Here is an 18,585-nt window from a genome sequence, read left to right on the forward strand (position 1 = left end):
GTAGGGGTGTGTTTGTGCACATGTTGCTGAATAAGAAGATAGCAGGTTAAAATGCAGTGAGTGAATAATCGTCTCCAAAATTTCTGTTTTTAACCTTCATAAACTGGTTTGCGTGCCTGATAAATAACACTTATGAGCAGCCAAATGCAAAACAGATGATGGTGTTTATGTAATACAGAAGCTGACTGAGTTCACAAATTTGGAACACTTACAAAATGGATCTTGGTGAAAGATTCTATTAGCTAATGAATTATTTAAACGTATTTACACTCGATAACAGCTTACAAGCTCCACAAGAATGTTTCTGTACATACATTGCAGCAGAAGGAGAGCTCTAGTAAATTCCCAGTACACACCACTTGCTTAAATGTGGTACTGCCTTGAAAGTAATGCTTAATGTGATGCAAGTGGATGAGGAAGGTACTTATTCATCAGTATGTGTCAGCAGGTCACGCTCTAAACACATCCTGTAGCACCATGCTGCAAATAAAGACTAATAGCCTTGTAGGGGGCAAATAGTGTAAGTGTTAACACCAAACATTCCTTCTTATTCACTGCAGGCTTAACAATAAGCTGTCCACTTAGAACCTTGCAGGAAGTAGAATTACTTACCAGCGCTACAGTTAAAGTCACGCAAGGTGGCTGCTATAAAATCAGCGATCTGAGAGTAATTTTAGGTCAGCGTGCACTTTCCAGACCATGTCATATTTATCATACGCAGTCAGTTCTCTGTGTCAGAGTGCTGTGCATGTAGAGCATTGTGTGAAAACGGTAGGCAAGAGCAAGAATGATTGAGAGGAAGGACGGAAAAACAAGTCCATGGAGTGATATACATATCCGCCTTCCTATATTGTTCCTTTTTTCTGTTACATGACCCTGTAGTAAGTCAGTGTAATGACCATTGCTCAGGCAGCCTTGTGATTTAAAGACAAGAGTTTCAACCTGCGAATCTGGGTGATCTATCACTGCCTCCCCTCCTCATCTTCCCCTCTTTATCTCCACACTTGGCTCTCAGTTGTTGTCTGTTTCAAGCTATTCTTCTCTCTCTCACACACACACTCATACACACACATACAGGTAAACACTCCCAGGCACCTCCCCTTCCCACCCCTGGGGCCCACACAATACGAGCTTAATGAAAAGGTACTTTACACTGGCAGCTTTGCACTGGGGAGATATCTTTAAATGTCACTGTTAATGGTAGGAATTAACAGAGAGCAGGCTGTTCTGTATCTCTGTGTGAACATGTGCATCCTGATGACAGCGCATGATACCTGGTTAAATGAGTCACAGCTTATTTTTTTCTTCTTGTGTGTGTGCACGTTTGTGCTACTTCCCCACCCAGCAGTATATAGCTGCAGTTCATCCGGCTGATTTATGGTCCCCAGGCCTCGGCTCCCCGGACCCCGGCTTGATTACAGTGCATCACAGCAGCTACAGCCATGACCCCCCTGTGACCCCATAAATTAGCCCCAGTGTATGATGGGAGCTCACGACATCAGATGATGCCGATCTACTTGAGCTGATTGATTTAACTACAGACATAATTCTGGCATATCATTTATGATGCCCCGGTCTTCTTCCGTCAAATCGAGCCATCTCAGTGGTGCAATGCATCACATCTCCAGTGAGCCTAGCGGAACACGGTGAAAAAGGATTGATGTTCTTCCATGCATCATTGCTGAGAGGATCGTTTAATGGTTACAGTAATGGTTTACATGCTTGATAGAAAGGTGTTAGAAAAATGTAGGCTGATAGTGTCACTGCCGTCTTGTAATCTTAGCTACTCAAACCATGATACAGTGAGGTAGAGCACTGGTCACATTCTTACACTCTGGTTTTACACTGAGACACAGTAGGCTGAGCCAGCACAGAATTTATCACTTTTGACCTTTTCCTGAACTTTACTCTGTCTGTGGCAGATATTTACAGAGTCTCGCAGAGAGCAGCATGACTGATGGATAGAGAAGAATAAGTGTCCGAGAGAGAAAAGAGGATGGCTGTATGGGAAGAAGGAAGTCTGAGTGTATGTGTCTTCGACTTGCTGCTGTGGAGAAGGAAAGTCTCCGTCACATCAAAGCTGCTTTTAGGGAGCAGTTTCCAGAGCTGAAAATGGATGGATAACACAATTTACAGTGACACAATCTTTACATTTAACATGATCCCAGCCTAACTGAATTTACAGTGGTGTATCTAAAGAAAAAACGACTTGAAAACTGTTACTAATGGAAGACACTCGTCTGATTGTCTCAATTCGGCTTAGATTTTAGATTGCCAGGAGAAGCACAGATGTGTGCTGTGATCAGAAGTAGAACAAGCCACCACAGGGGGAGAGGGAGAGATTTGCACGTGACTGGTAGACTGCAGAGTGTGTCTGCAAAGTCATCTGAGGTCGGTCAGTCTGTGTGATGAGATAGATGACGCAGAGTAAGGGCCCGGGCCGAGTACAGCACAGTGCCATGCAGGCCCAGGCTTTGCACTTTCCATAACAGATCAGATAAAAATTGAACCTTGGCTTTATCCACAAACAAGAAAGCCACGAGGACCATGTTTAGCAGATTATACTACAGCATTAAGGGTTGCATGATGCATATGGTGGCTGTCACTGGCGTGTACTTGAGGAATATAACTTTACATTATAACCACATAGAGACTGCTGGTGTTTTCTCCTGTATGTTTCTGATTTCTAATGTCGCTGAGTGGAAGTGTCTATAACCTGTCCATTCATCCATGCATTTTCTTCTGCTTATTCAAGGTCAGGTGGTGGCAGCAGGCTAAGCAGGTCGCTCCAGATGTCCCACTCCTCAGCAATGCATACCAGATCCCCCTGGGGGTTCCCAGGTCAGATAAGATATGTAATCTCCCCAGTGAGTTCTGGGTTTACACTGGGGTCTCCTCCCAGATGGAGTAAGGTGCTCGGGATGCATCCTAATCACATGCCTGAATGAACCAACTCAGCTGGCTCCTTTCAATGTGAAGGAGCAGTGAATCTACTCTGAGCTCCTCAATCTGTCTCTTAGGCTGAGCCAAGTTCATTTTGGCCACTTGCAACTCATTCTCTAAGTTACTACCCAGACCTCATAAGCGTAGGTGAGTGCTGGAATGCAGCCCAACTGGTAAATTGAGAGCTTTGCCTTCTGTCTTTGCTTCCTCTTCACTGGGACATTCTAGTACAACGCCTGCACTAATCCGTCTCTCCATTTCATGCTCCCTTTTCCCCATCACTTGTGAACAAGATCTTGAGATACCGAAACTAAATTGCTTGGATAATGAGACCTGAATGAATCTGGAATTAAGGAGCAGGACAACCTAATCTGGTAGAGCCCAAAGAAGCCACATGTCTCCACTGCCCAGTTGACCTACCACCTTGTGGCATTAGCAGTGAGGTAGAGTGCACTGCAAGGGCACCTAAGCATTCTGATCCCTGGTGGTGCAGACTGGACTGTAATCCATACTATGCTATAACAAGACTAACAGTTTATGGCCTAATAAAAGCTGTTTTAGTTAGCATGTTAGCATGAGGACATTTATGTACTTAGCCATAAGCAGATAAACAGTAAATCTGAGGCTGAGTTTTTAGGTCCATTCTATGTGATAAATGTGGAAATATTTCACTTAAAGAAAAAAAGGAGGGATACAGAATCTATATCAAATTTCATGGCAATCCACAAAATATTTTTTTTTGGGACTAAAGACTGATTGACAGACTGACATGCAGCGGGAGACACCACCAGCTGACTGAAGATGGTCAAGCACCAAATGAGAAGCAATAAGGCTTCCAAAAAGGCTGTTGTGGCATATTTGATTAAAAAAATAATCATTTTGCTGATGTATTGCAGCTGATTTAAGCAATTTTCACTGCAGATCATTTTTGCAATTACACAGTGAGACAGTGATGACATGAGTGAAACAAAGATTGAAGAGCAGAAATTGCTATGGACCTGTGTGATTAGCCCTCTGAGCTGTGATTTAACACAGTGGCACTGACTGCTTGGTGATATTCTGAGGCTCAGCATACTAAACACTCCAAACAGAGGCAAGAAGGAAAGGGAAAGAGAGATGAGGCTGGGGGATTGGAGCAGAGCTGAACTGGCCTTCCTCCAGCCCCATCCCAAGTGCATTCTGGGTAGCTGTGCGCTTATGCCTGTGAACATACAGTTCCTAGAGGATAAGAGGTGAATGGATGTCAGCACTAGATGCTACTCAGTTTCCATGTTAGCCATGATGTGACTTCACTCCTAGTTCTTCAAAGCTGAAATATGCATTTTCCCCTTCTTTCCTGTTGGATACAGGGGAAGACATATCCCTTTCATCAGAAGGTGCTTTTCTCTGACAGCACAGATTAGTGCGAGGCAAATGCATTTAGAAATGCCAGGCTCATTTTCCTTGCTCTCACACTGAGCCTTTACCATGCTTTGCATTAATAAATCCAAGGTCTTCTCCCTGTTGTCCTATTAAATTCGGCATATAAAACACGTATGTATGCTCGCAAAACACAAGCAATTTGGAATTCAAATGATCCCAATAGCTCTGTGCAGGTGCAGAAGAACAGCCACTTCAAATCAGTTTGATCTCTATTAAGGAAGTTGAACTTAATGCCAACGGAGAGGTCTACCAAATGAGAATTGATAGAGGTGGAGAACAAATGAGGCTCTGCAGGTCGAGCACCAGGTTGCTGATGACAGTAGGGGTGCATGGTGACAGAAATACTCTGGGCTTGGCCTCTGCTTTCTCAGCTGGAGTGTGGAGCCTCAGTCTCAGCCCTGGAGTCCCTGTTAACTCTACCTTCTGTTGTTTACATTTAGGCTAAAGCTGATGTTAAAGGAGCCCACGCTCTCCATCTGGAGGAGACAGACCCCTGGGTTTGATGCTGATGGAGACACTCAATGATTTTAAGATCTCCTCAGAAATGTGTACATATCTTTGAATTGATCAAACATGGTAAATAGAACTGATTGACTTAAAGCTGCTTTGTGAGGAATTTTAAAATGTATGATTATGGCTCTCTCCTGAAGCAAAATCAACAAGTTTATAGCCATACAACTGGCTCTGTGCTGCTTTACATTGCATTAATATCAGCAGGCTAACATGCTCACAAAAACAATGCTAACTTGATGTTCAGCAGGTATAATATTTATGCCGTATTTTTTATCTTTATTTTAAGTCCAGCTGAGGTTGATGAAAATGTTGTCAACTTGCTGGTATTTGATCACAAACAAAATCAGGATGAACTGAAATTTGACCTCACGGTGGAAATGAAAGGTAAAGTCAGTGGATAACCAAAATCATTAGAATTCATCAGCTGGAACCACAATTTCATCACAATCCATAGAACAGCTGCTGATATATTTCAGTTTCAGTTCAAGTGGAGCATCTGAGTCAAACTCCCCGCATGGTTAAGATAAAAAATTAAAACATCTGTGCACCAGAATCATTCCATTATAAAGAAACAACTTGCTGCTTAAGGAGTCAGTCTTGTGATGCTCTTAGAACTAAAGTAAGAAGTGTTAAATCCACTGTTTGATGATCATTTCTACAGCTTCTGGTCATTTCCCAGAGAGAGCAATCATTCCCCATGTAACAGATAGTGTAGAGAGCATCTGGATACAGTCTGAGGCCATCAGTGATGTAACACCAGGGTAAGAGATGAAGACAAACATGCACCCTCACACACTGATATACATTTAAACATGTTCTGCACATATTCAACTGTGTCTTTTTTAATGTACATAACTGTTGAACACGATTGTGATTAGGATTCCACAGGAAAAGATGTTCCCAACAGGGATATTTTAAACATTAGCTCAGTGCTTAAAATGAGACGATACCATAGGAAAGTATACAGAAGGAATAAATAACTTGTGTGCATTTGGACTCACTCACTAATGATAACACACACAATAATAACAGGTCTCCTCTACCATGTATTCGTATTCTGTATGTCTTCCTTGCCAGGGTAAAAGCTGTCTTCCCTGACAGGCACATTTCCTTTGAAGCTGGGGGCTGGGTGAACATGTAGATACCGATTACACAATGGGAATATAGGCTAGGAATTCAGGATCATGGATATGGGAATGGGCAGTGTCCTTGGGAAAGTGAGCTGCGTTGATAAGCCGCTTAGGGATTCCTGGAATGGAAATGGGGTGAGCCAATCGATCACGAGAGTAAAACCCTGAGGCTGAGCGGAGGTGGTGCTGCTGCTGGATTCGGTGGGAGCCTGAACTGCATGATTGTATCTCCATCATTGCTCTAATCCCTCTCGAGTCCGCTGACCACTTGATCACTCTGAACAATGAACATCTGTTTTACCAAAAGACCCTCTTTTATTATTATTTTTTTTTTTTGCAGCAGACATTTTGACTTGTAACAGCAGTGAAAACACAGGTGGAATTAATATTGGGTCAGTTCCATCAGGCGACCCTGTTACTCATCACAGTGAACCAACTTGTAGAAGACTAGGACCTCCCTGAAGTGGAATGCAGCCTAGTGGCAAGAAAAAATGTTGTGAAAAAGATCTGTCACGTAATTAATGTCAATGTCAAGGGCTGTGCCTGTAATTTTGCATGTTCAAACCTGCAGTATAAAACTTTTGTCTCCCCCTTCTTGAAGTGAGAGTAATTACACAAACCTTCTCGATGCATGGTTATGATGCATGTTTCACCATTGATTGCTTTTATTTTTAGACTGCTGTCCTTCCTCTGAACACCAAGATTCTTTTTTATCTGAAACATCAGAAACTTTTCTTGGAAGCTTCCTACATTTTCCTGCACAGGCTTCACAATATTCCCAGTAGCTACTCTGCATCTGTCCACAGTTACTCCCTTCTTCAGCTCTGGTAAACTAGTCACTGCTAGTTAACACACCAGTGTGGGATTGCTACCACAGAAACCAGAAACTGGTATACAGTGGAATGAATAGTGATTTACCTTTCGCTGATAGCTTTACTCAGCATTGGGGGAACTCGTTTGGCAGGAGCCTTAATAACTGATTATTTATATGTAGAAGTCTTGGATTCTCGCTTTCACGGACAGTTTAGATCAATGCAGACTATTTTACGAGCCCTGTTTCAGAGCGTTTTACATTTTTAATTCCTCCACATGGTTAAGAAACAACTGGTTTACTGTTGGGAATTTAATTGCTTGAGTAATCTGTCACCGTGAACATTACATATGAATTTTTTTTGTCAAAAATACAGTTTTAAGGCAGTGCAGCACAGACTATTCAAAGGAATTACAGTAGCAACAATGATGAAAACCCTAAAGCAGATTTAATGCTTTAATAGCATTAAATGTTATAAGTCAAGCATGTTTATAGAATGCTTCTTGTAGAATTAAGTCAATCAAAATTCAAGAATACCTAAATGGAAACCAGTGGCTGTCAGGAATATGAGAAAAAATATGTCTAAATCTAAAATGACACACTTTAGAACACTGTCAGCACTTTATTAGGTACATCTATATAATCACAGGCAGGTCAGTACAGTTTTAACTTTAATTAATTGCATAAGGAAATCCGTTACACAGGGACCTTGTCAGAAATATGCAAATTTAATTATATGTTTATTATTTTGGTCATATTTAAATGCATTGTTACACTGCGCTACATTATATTGAGAGGTGTTTAACTTTTTGTCATACCTATCTGTGTACATGAGGGGGCAGAATATTAAAAACACTCAATATAAAGCTGTCTAGTAAAGCACCATCACTAACTTAAACATGGTTGTTGTATTAGATTGCTCTTATTTGACCTCTTGTTTTTAAATAAATGGGCACTGAGTGTAAAAAACAAAGAGTGCCCTATTATTATTACATATATGACCTCTTATCATATGTCAATACTTATGCGATAACTGAGAAACCTTTATTTGCTAATGGAGACTGTGGGACACAGATAAAAGCTAATTACTTTTAACTAATTTATTTTTACGCTCAAAAGATAATTATAATTGGTTATTTAATGGGAGACACGAAAGACAAATGTTCTTGAGTGAACCTTATATCACACCTGTCATGTCAATTTGTAACAACCACTCAGGACGGTAAAGCCCAGGCTGAGGGTGTTGTCTTCTCTGACCAATCAGAGATGCTGAGCCTGTCTCTTTTTCCTCTCTGACGTCAGGCAGCTGAAAGGCCACAAAGGGAAAGAAGAGAGGAAGACAGGTTGATGGTGAACAAGAACAGAGGAAGAAATATCAGGGGAGTCTGCAGGGTCAGCTGAGTAAAAGAAGGGAAGGAAGAATGAAACGCTGACAGATCGGTGAAGAGGAGGAAATGAAGGGGAAAAACAGATACAATGGGAAGAAGGATGTGCATCTTAAATCCTGCCATAAAGAACAAAACAAGGGATGGAAAGAGATACAGTGGCAGCAGCCCTTAAAGAGGTCCATTTCCATGCTGACACAGTGTGTAGGAGGTGTGAAGGTTGTCGATTTGACACACTTTGGCAAATGGCCATGTGCACAGTTAGATGATGTCACCTATCTCTTTTTTCTCTCGCGCCATTCTCCTCCTCCTCCCCTGATTGTCAGCAGGTCGAAGCTATAGCATCCACCTCTCTCCTCCTCCTCCTCCCTGTCTGCCTCCAACAGGAATCCTCATAGGCGGGAAACACATTGCACTGATGAGATCGTAAACATCCAGGAGCAGAAAGGTCTCGACAAGAAACTTAAAATGCTTATTAAAGCTACATTCTCAGCAACCATTAAGTTCCAGTGGAAAAAAAAAAACATAAAATGTGGCTACTTTTTATAGTTTTGAATGAACTACTTTTATAAGCATCAAAGAGAGCACTCAAAAGCCACTAAAGCTTCCCCCCAGTTATTTTGGATTTGTTTATCAAGCATTTCTAAATAGACATTTATAAACAGATTATTAGAGCTTCTTCTGTGTGACAGAAATACACTTTAAAGTGCCTTTGACAAGCCAGACAGGACAGCGATATAAAAATAGACATAGAAGTCCTTTTGCTTTATGCACTTATTACCTACTTTCGAGTTCCTGGAAACTTAGAAATACAAAAGAGGAAATACAATGTATTCTACACGTATGTAGGTTACAGTTGTTTCAGAGAGGACACACACACACACACACACACGTTCCCCAGCATGGATAGTGGATGAGTCATGTCTGCCAGCCCTTACTGTTACTGTGATGGCTCCAGATTTAAGGGCCAGCAATCTGCATTCATCTCACAGACTCTCTACCTTACTCTCTTTCTCTCTCTCTCTCTCTCTCTCACCTCTTTCTGTCTCTCTACTTTGTCTCTCTCTTGCCTTTGCACTACTTCCGTCTCCTTCACATACAAACACACAGGTAGGAAAATATTGGGGGTGGTGTGAAACTGACAACTCTCTGCTGCGCCAGACACCAGCTCCATATGTTGTTCATTGGTCCCCTCTTAGGATCCGACATAAGTCAGGCGTTCAGAAGCGCTCCAACTAAAGATACAGAAATTCTATTATAAGACTCGTGGCTGCGTCCTTATATCCATATGTCTTCCAGCAGAGTGTAAGGGGAAACAGGTGCACACTCACACGCACGCACGCACACACACACACACACACACACACACACACACACACACACACACATATACACACACACACACCACAGTCAGGGTCAAAGACAGAGCGTGAAATTGAGCAACTACAGTTAAAGGCAGACTAGACAATCCCAGCCGAAGTAGGACATCTATCCCCACAAGGCATGATCACAGCATCCTGCAGTGACATAATATGTGAGACCAATGAGTGATGAATGAGCATTCAAGCACCCCTAGCAACGGCACAACAGATGTTTCCCATATCACCATCTACGGCTTCAAAATCTGGGCCCTTGCATAGTGAACTTTCAGTTGCCATAACAATCAGATGTGAATCAGCGAACAAGGGTTCAAAAACATCAAGCAAATTGGATCTCCCTTGTGTGACATTTTGGTAATAAATCTGCTAATTCTGTTATCAACTGGACCTGTTTTGTCCATTCAGGCAAACATGACAGAAGGAGTTATGTTACTGAACTGGTGCTTGTAAAGCAGATTTATACAAAGGTGGCATTTTATTTTGTTAGATGTGAACTTTAACACCTCTTTAAAAAAACCCTCAAGTGAAAATCAAGTCTTTTACCTTGTTTACATATCCATGTAGTGTTTTTTTATTTGCTAGAAGACACAGACGACCAACTAAAAAGCACAGATTCAGACTGCTGGGGTTTCAAATCCTGTCAACTTGCAGTTTGGGGCTTTATTATCATTATTCTTCTTCAGAATCGCTTTCCAGTTGGAACACTTATGGCTGAATTACTCAACTTTGCCATTCTGTAGCGTAGTTTTACAGTGTTTGTGCAAAGTTGTCGGTAAACTGATGTGCTCAAGCTGCAGCAAGTAAGAAGGGAACAGTGTAGAATTACATTTAAGCCATTTCAAGGTGAGAAGGGGTTGTTTTCATGAAAACAAAAATCATCTAAATATCTAACTTTTGATACACAGAGATGAGCTCTTTGGGGTGTTCATCAATAACCAGAGAGGGACTTTAAGCACGCTCAGTTAGAGGTGTAATGCCATCAACAACCCAACAAGAGGGAACAAGCACCTCCTTTTGTTGTGTTTGGGAGCAGTTCTGTAAAGCATCTGTGCTGGGAAAGTGGTTTAAATGCAGCATAGTAAGACAGTAAGTGGTGAGCTATCCATGGTGCTGAAGTACAGTGAAACGCAGGGCTGAAAGTTTTTAAACAATGTATGAAATTAAATATTCAATATGTTGTTGCACCATTTTTTGGCAGAGGGATCCCTAGCTGCACTAAAACTAATTGGATTGGTGTTGGACCAGCACCCCCACCCCCCCCTCTCAACAACAAAATGTAGAATAAGCTGCCTCCCGCATGGCCTTAAGCACAAATTAATCAGGTAATCATCTCTTGTCTTCTCCCCAATACAGCCCATTAACATTAAGCAACACTCTCTTGTCTCTTTGGTAGCACTCCAAGCCATGCACACTGACAATGATTAGTAGCTTTAAGGATAAGGATAAATACTGTAATTTACTTTCAACACCCTAAGAGCAGCCACCATCTATCTCTCCATCCCCTCTCACTGTCACACACTCACACACATTGCATATAGAGCCATACTGCAAGTCGTGCTTGTTTTAAAACCCACTGACCAAACACAACACTGCTGATAAAATGGGACCCACTTGCAGGGAACAGATAATATTGTTAAACCTACAAGCCTTATGCTTGTTCAGCTGCTTTCCACTTGTTCAGAGGGCTCAAGGCTGACTAGTTGTTGTTGTTGATTTTTTTAGTAGTTTAGCCCTGCATCTTAATTCCACCTTTTTCTTTTTCTCCTCTGGGAATAAAAGAAAAACATCTGGATGTGCGGTGATGAAAATGGGCCGGATCAGTGAGTCTTGATGATTGATGATGAAACAGTGAGTGTGATCTCTTAACTGCATTGTTGTTCTTGTGAATGGACTTGCATCTATCCTGCACCAAAAGCAAGATGTCGCCACAAGTGTGTTTGTTTCCCTGCCAGGAGGATATTTGGCGACTATTACTCATGAAGAGCTGAGTGGATCACCAAAACAACATTAAGCACCTTTCTTTCTGTGTCTGTGGTCTCTCCCTCACCCTCTCCGCGCGCGCGTGTGCGTGCGTGTGTGTGTGGTGTGCATATAGATAATAAGCTGCTCCGCCACTGCGCAACGATGGAGCTATCGCAACGATGGAGATGACGCAAACAGACCCAGCTCTCCGAAAAAGTGTTTCAAGACGAACATGGCGGCAACTTAACCGCGGTCCAAGATGACAATGGCCAACAGGAGAAAGGATTCTAGGCTTTCCGCCCAGGTACGGGACAGAGAAACCAGCCTGCCTGCATCAAAAGGCTCGTCGCTCTCCTTTAAGTGAATCTGCAAAGCGAACGGCGGCAGACGCGCAGCATCAGCACCGAGAGGCTCGCAACAGCTGGTCTCCCTGCGCCCCCCGACGAGAGAACAAACCCGAGGAGGGACGGTATAAGGAGAAGAGGGACATGCGGTCAAAGAGGACGCCGTTTCCCCCCGGAGAGCCATGGAGAACCGGGATGCGGCAGCGCGAAGCTTAATCTGTGCGGGCACGCTAATTGGATCGGAATAGCACCGATTGCTGCGGGCGCGATAGTGGAGCGCCCTGGACCGGCGGAGGCACGGCACCCCACCGTTACAGAGGAGAACCAACCGGAGTCCATCTCCCAACAAGTCAATGAGTATTGTGGCAGAGCAGCCCCCGCGGTGGAGTCGGCCAGGGCAGCACTTTCCTAAAATATGACCAGGGGTGCTTGGATGCGTCGGCAGCATGACGAAGGCTTAAAATACTGGTTTGCACCCCGAGAGAACGAGAAGCCATTTACCGAGTCGGAGCGGGCCCAGAGATGGCGACTGTCGCTGGCCTCTCTGCTGTTCATCACCGTCCTGCTCTCTGATCACTTGTGGTTCTGCGCCGAGGCGAAACTGACGCGAACCCGAGACAAGCGGTCGGACGAGGGGCTTGCAATTACGGACATGGGCGAGTACCCAAACTCCCTCCAGCGACACCATATCCCAACATCACCCGACCCCCACCGTCTCGCCAGAGAGCAAGATGTTATTTTTCTAGGGAATTCTACCAAACCTCTGTGGCGAATGGACACCTGTCTCCCCGACAGCGTGTCCAAGGACTGCTTTACTTTCACGGACGCGGAGACCGTGTGCCAGGGCCTCTCTGACGGAGGGGAAAAGGGGACACCGTTGGCGTACGTGAATCTAAGCGATTTGTACCTTTCTTTTTGTAATTCCTACTCACTTTTGGATTTGTTTCACGGGTTTACGAGTCCGGACGATTTGAATTGCACCCTGGATATGGCCAAGGGGGTGGATCTGCTGGGATGCAGCGAGTGCGTCCGGGCTTATCAGCGTCTTGACCAGCGGGCGGAGGAGAACTACCGGGAGTTTGAACTGTTGGTTCTGAAATACGAGACGGATGCGTACTCGGTTAGGACGTGCATGGAGGAGTGCAAGGTAGGACTGGGAATGAGGGTTCGCGCACGCACGCAAGTGCATTTTTAAGGGGGTGGGTTCACAGTCGTCATGGCAACCGTTGGGCATATCTGTCAGGATGGTGGTATTTCATTTCTCGAGTTCAGATCACCAGTAGGCCACCAGTGTCTCCGCAGCATCAGCTGGAGCTGTCAGGGCTTCTGCATGAACACTCAAGCTGCACCTCATGGAAAAAAACAACAAAAAAAACCTGTTATTTCTCATATTGTACTTTTTTGTTGTTGTTGTTGAACTGTGACTGTACTAGTGGTGCTTGGCATTTTGGAGAAAGGTCCAGGTTTGTGGCACAGCTGTATGAGATGAGTGGAGAGTGAGGCTGTCTGGTGGTGCACATTTCAATATCGTTAATAGCACTCCAGTGATTTCTGCACCTAATCCAGGCTTTGCATTGTCCCACAGTATGCTTGTTGTTCCAGTAGCGCAGCAGCCTTAGAAACACGTCTTTATCCTGCACACATGCTGTGCAAATCAGCAGCATATAATATACCACGGACTATGTCACCTATATAAACACAGGCACAGACATTTGGCCTTATGCTACCTATGCTGTCACAGCAGCTGAACAGTGAAACACCTGAAAAGAGAAACATCGGGGCGATACGCCTGTTAAATTACAGTTTAGTCTATTTCATTTGTTGTGCACTGGACTGTTGCAGAGGCTTGTCTGGACATCAGCAGTGCATGAGCCTGTGTTCACTGTCCATGGTGCTGAAAGAAAGCAAAAGGCCTGACAGTTGGACATTTTCTCTTTAGCTGTGTAAACCTTCAATTATATCCATTATGTTGGCAGTATGCCAGTAAAGTGTGGTTATGCAGTTAACTATGTTGACGCAAAGACCACAATCAGCTTCATTTCTTGGACTTTGTTTACCACAGTATATTCTACCCACACCTGAATATTTACTTGCCTGGCTTAACACCACCGAGAAATATAAAATATGCAGTGTGGGGGACGTCCATAAGCAGGATTGAGAGTCAATGGTTTGGAAACTATGGAATATAGTTAAAGGCAGTGAATATGTGGGAGTGAGGCCTGACAAGGACAGCAGAATTTATGTTATTAGCCTGGGTTGCACTGTATCTGGTGGAGATACGGTACGTGCATCATTAGACTGCAGCACTGTATCTGCAGCCTGATTTTCACTCCTATGCTGTGACATGTTTTTGAGTTTGACGCGGCATAGCTTGGCCAGTTTTCTCATTCTGAACATTAAGGTACGGAGAAGCAGTTGTTATCAAATGTGTCTAATGCCGGGCGAGCTGCATTATCACCACAGCAGCACTACAACAAAGGTCAGAGGATGAACCTTGGAAAGCAGGAAATCTTTCCTGAAAACTGCTGTCATAATGACACTGCAACCTTAACCCATTTCTGCAAGATAGATGGTGTACAAGGGCAGATGATCAGGGTGCTGGACCGCGAGCGCTGATAATCCATGTGTGTGAGGAAGGATAGTTAGTTAGTGGGAGGTTATACAAAGGATAAACCATCACAGTGGAATCATGTGCTGTAGTATGAAGCTTGCTTTTTGTGAGTCACACCTGATCGTTGTGCTTGTTTGTCAGAGAGTGTGTGCATGCATATGTATGTTCTATATGTATGTGCATGCAACTATGTCCTATGGCATCTTATAGCTGCTTCCTTATTATGCTATCTAATCAGTGGTGTGCTTTTGCACTCCTACTCTTTGCTAATGTAATAAGACTCAGGCAGGGCTACAGCAGCCTTTTAGCCCCTTTAGCCCAATCTGAATTGCTAATCTGCTTCAGTGTTCGTGTGACCTTTGTGAAAGCACAGCACCCCAGGCCTGCATCACAAGCCACTGCTCCTTGAAGAAGCACTCTGCTGGACAATAAAAAGACATTCAGCAGCTTGAAACAATAATTATTTCTATTCACTGTTATCTCTGGCTTCTCTCATCTCGAGCCTCTTGTAAATTCTTCATCCACGTTTAAAGAAAAACACTCCATGCTTTCTTTTCAAGCACTAAATGAACTGACATTGTAACATTATATTTTGTTTGCGTAATTTGTGCAGTATTGTGCATCTTCAGTGGATGAAAGAAGGGAGAGATAATAGAATAAGTGAGGTTGAAAGGTGATTTTGCAGGAGGCAAGAGAAAAAAATCACTGCAGTGAAGATGTGAAAATGTCACAGTTAAGTGATAATATCAATATGTCTTAGCAGCACATACTGTACACACATGCTAATCTAGCCTAATAATCTTTATGAACAATGTAAACTGTGGGCTGCCATCATCATCATTCAAATGCATTGTTTTCCTCTGGTAACACTGAACCAGCTTGTTTACTGTATGACAGAATAACATTACTAGTTTGCCTGTTAGTAAGTTAACAAAATAAAATCCAAAATAATTACAAAAATAAGCAGACTTATACCATATCTGGGTATTTGTTTGGTGTCAGTGAAGCAGATGGTGTAAAGCAGCCATGATATTTTGCAGCTTTAACTCTAAACTGTAACTTTACATAGTGAGGTAAAGTGATAACTTTCCAAAAAATGAGTTTCGAGAGGCTTCTAAATATCGTACAAGTATGAGTTCAGTATCCGTATGTGAGTCAGAGAAGCTGATGCATGAGCTGCTTCAATGGAAAAACCTCCAGCATGTGTAAATGCAAAAAAAAAAAAGAGGTTTGGCATTGTCAGTGGAAATAAACACTCCCTGGTGCTGTTCTTACAATCTGATCCATGTGGAGGCAGGTGCTGACCGACATTTTTTACTATGATCATATGCGCTGTCTAGTTCCAAATGTTGGAAAGCTATCCTGTGTTTCAGCGTAAAAAAGGACAAAGTTGGCAATGTATATTTTAAATACCCATTAGTGGGTAAATTGTGTATTATTCCACAATTATTCCAACATGTAGCGCTGTTTAAGTAGCATTTGATTTAAAAAAAAAAAACCAACAAAAACTACAGTATCCTTTTAGTGCTTAGAAAATCACTTTAAAAAGAAACAATGTTTGAGACTAATTTTTAAAAAAGATTGTCAGAAAGAAGAAATTGTGTTTAAGTTTCAGTACCATATGCTGTCATTGACTGACGGGGGTAAAAGATCCCACCTCCTTAGCTCAGTTATCATTCTCAGATTACTGCCACTGCCAAGCTGCTGTATAAGATATCATGATAGGCCTTTTTCCCCCCAAGAAATTGTCACGTCACTGTAGGAGAAGCACATTTTGTGAACAGTAAAGTGAAGGACAGCTGAATTCCACTTTGCAACTTCAGTTTCAGGGCCATGGTTTTGTTTGCGATGGCTCACTGTCACACTATCATGACTTACTGTGATGCTTGACTAAAATGGAGCCATTGTTAAGCGCATTTGTAACACCTGGGATGTTCCTTCTATGACAAACCAAAATGTGTCTTGTGAACAAGGCCTATTGATGCACTATTCTTTTTGGTGGCAGTGCCTGGCTTGTTGCCACCCATTACTCCTTTATATGGTCCTCAATGGCTGATGTTTTCAGAAATAATTTCTCTGAGATGAGAAATTGGCAACGTGAAATTTACTGTGCTCGGACCAAGGAGTAAAAGGGGAAGACTAAAACTCCTTAACAATGAATTGAAATAAAACAATGATGAAACCAATTTAGTAACTGCCACAATTCTTATTCAAGCACTAAGTAACACGTTAAGCTTTTTAAAAGACAAGTTAATATATAATTCAACAATAGAAAGTCCGTTTAAAAGTGAAGTCTCTTCAAAAGATCCTTTAAAAGACAAAAAGGGTAACTGGGTACTTAAGTGTCTGCAAACTTTGCTGCTAATTGTCCACTGGAAGTTTGTCCTGAGCTGTTTGTTGAATTGACCATCCCTATGGCTCTGTCATCGCGGGTTCAACTGGCCTCCAAAGGGACCTTGGGGACGAGACGATACTGCTAGTGACAAGTTCGAAAATGTGCAGCCCACACACACATCAACACATCACACTGCTGTCACTGCCCGGAGCTACTCACACATTTGGGCAGCAGTCTACAGTCTGTGTCACGGCACAGGGTTGCTTATCCTCCCGACTTGTCCGTGCGGCCATAGACCTTCTTTCTTCGTCCATTTGGGTCGGCGAGCTCCGTGCAGCTGTGTTGTGGCTCGCATGTTGCTCCGTTGGCTGCCGATCCAGTTGCTCTCCTCCCGTGGTCGCTCCATTGTGCAACCCCTCCAGCTGGTTATCTTCCCGTCTCTGGTGGTGCGATGCTTCCTCCCAGCTACACTACATGTCCGCTGAATTGGATGTTCTTCTGGAGCTGGATAAAAAAAAACTGGATTTATCAAAAGCTCAACCAGGTGCATGATTGGTGTGTGCTCTAAAGTCCAGTAGCAAGAAGTTAAGAACATGCAAGTGAAAGCAATTTTAAACTCTTACTCTTGCACTAAACACACTCAAAGGCACATACATACAAAGCCAGTACTTCTCTTGTGTCACAGCTGCACGCACAGACAAGCAATCCATAAGCTACTTGTGTTTTTCACACCTTTTCTCTGCTGAATGTACCTGTTTATTTCACACATGCACACACAGAGAAACTTTATTGAATCAGGTTGTCACATTGGGATTGAGATTTATTTTTCAAGATACACCTAAGAGCATGAAACATTCATAATCAAGCATATAAGTTTATACACACACACGCACGCACGCACGCACGCACGCACGCACGCACGCACGCACACACACACACACACACACACGCAGAGCCCCATGCGCAGTGTTTCCTGCAGGTCCAGACCTGACTGTCCCTTCCGGTGTAATTTAATTTGCACTCCCATAATTCTCTGCTTCTCTGGTGGCTGTGTCTCCAGGGTTCTGTCTCAACATGTTGATTTCCTCTCTCCCTCTATCTGTCACTGTCTCTCTCGTACTTTCACATCCTCTCCCGCTTTGTCTTTCTCCCATCTGTGCCAGAGGTCTGAGGAAGCAGCAGCATCACACAAGTCCAGTATCTGCCTCTGCATCACCTCTGCTCCCCTCTACCTCATCCTCATCCTCATAGACCGTCTTCCCATCAGGGGCCGTGGTTTTCTCTTTCCCTTCTGCCTTTCTGGAAATATGTGGGTGTTGAGCTCTGTTTTGCTGCTGGAGTGACAGATACTGATCTAGGTTAAAGTCCTTTACTTCCCTTCAATTACAGGCTTGTCCACACATATTCCCCTGTATGCTTCTCCATCCTCAATCTCTGGCCCTTAGCTTTTTCAGTCACCTTTACTCCTCTATCATTTTCTGCTTTTGCAAGACTGTTCAGGTGAGCCCTCATTTAATTGAGTTGTTCAGGTTTATGTGCATATTCCACAGCAGCAGAGTACAGTTCAGGCTGTTGGGAGCTGATGTCAGTTTTCGTTTTTTATGCTTTTGGTTGTAAGACGTTGGGTAAACAGACATTCTGACTTGATGATGCCACTGTGTAAAAAGCCAGAGGAGCACCATCAAATTGATTGCAGTTTATTCTGAACGGAGCAGGAATATTTGTTCCAGATTTCATAGAAATACACCCA

General features: G+C 43.1%; 1 protein-coding gene and 1 long non-coding RNA gene across 2 annotated transcripts in view; one reads left to right on the forward strand and one right to left on the reverse strand.

Moving 5' to 3' along the window:
* Nucleotides 1-11,560: 11,560 nt before the first annotated feature.
* The window catches only part of LOC111566603 (NALCN channel auxiliary factor 1), a 91,773-nt gene continuing 84,748 nt past the window's right edge, over nucleotides 11,561-18,585 (forward strand). Inside the window, exon 1 of the mRNA XM_023267292.3 lies at nucleotides 11,561-13,036. Within this exon, the coding sequence (XP_023123060.1) occupies nucleotides 12,305-13,036 (732 nt within the window). The 5' untranslated portion in view covers nucleotides 11,561-12,304. The remainder of the gene's footprint in view (nucleotides 13,037-18,585) is intronic.
* LOC111566604 (uncharacterized) overlaps nucleotides 16,501-18,585 on the reverse strand; it is a 79,850-nt gene continuing 77,765 nt past the window's right edge. The window contains exons 3-4 of the long non-coding RNA XR_002746002.3: nucleotides 17,055-17,339; nucleotides 16,501-16,955 (exon numbers count right to left, since the gene is read on the reverse strand). This is a non-coding gene — a long non-coding RNA (uncharacterized LOC111566604). The remainder of the gene's footprint in view (nucleotides 16,956-17,054; nucleotides 17,340-18,585) is intronic.

This window comes from Amphiprion ocellaris, chromosome 11 (assembly GCF_022539595.1).
Source record: "Amphiprion ocellaris isolate individual 3 ecotype Okinawa chromosome 11, ASM2253959v1, whole genome shotgun sequence".
In the NCBI taxonomy this organism is placed as follows: Eukaryota; Metazoa; Chordata; class Actinopteri; family Pomacentridae; genus Amphiprion; species Amphiprion ocellaris.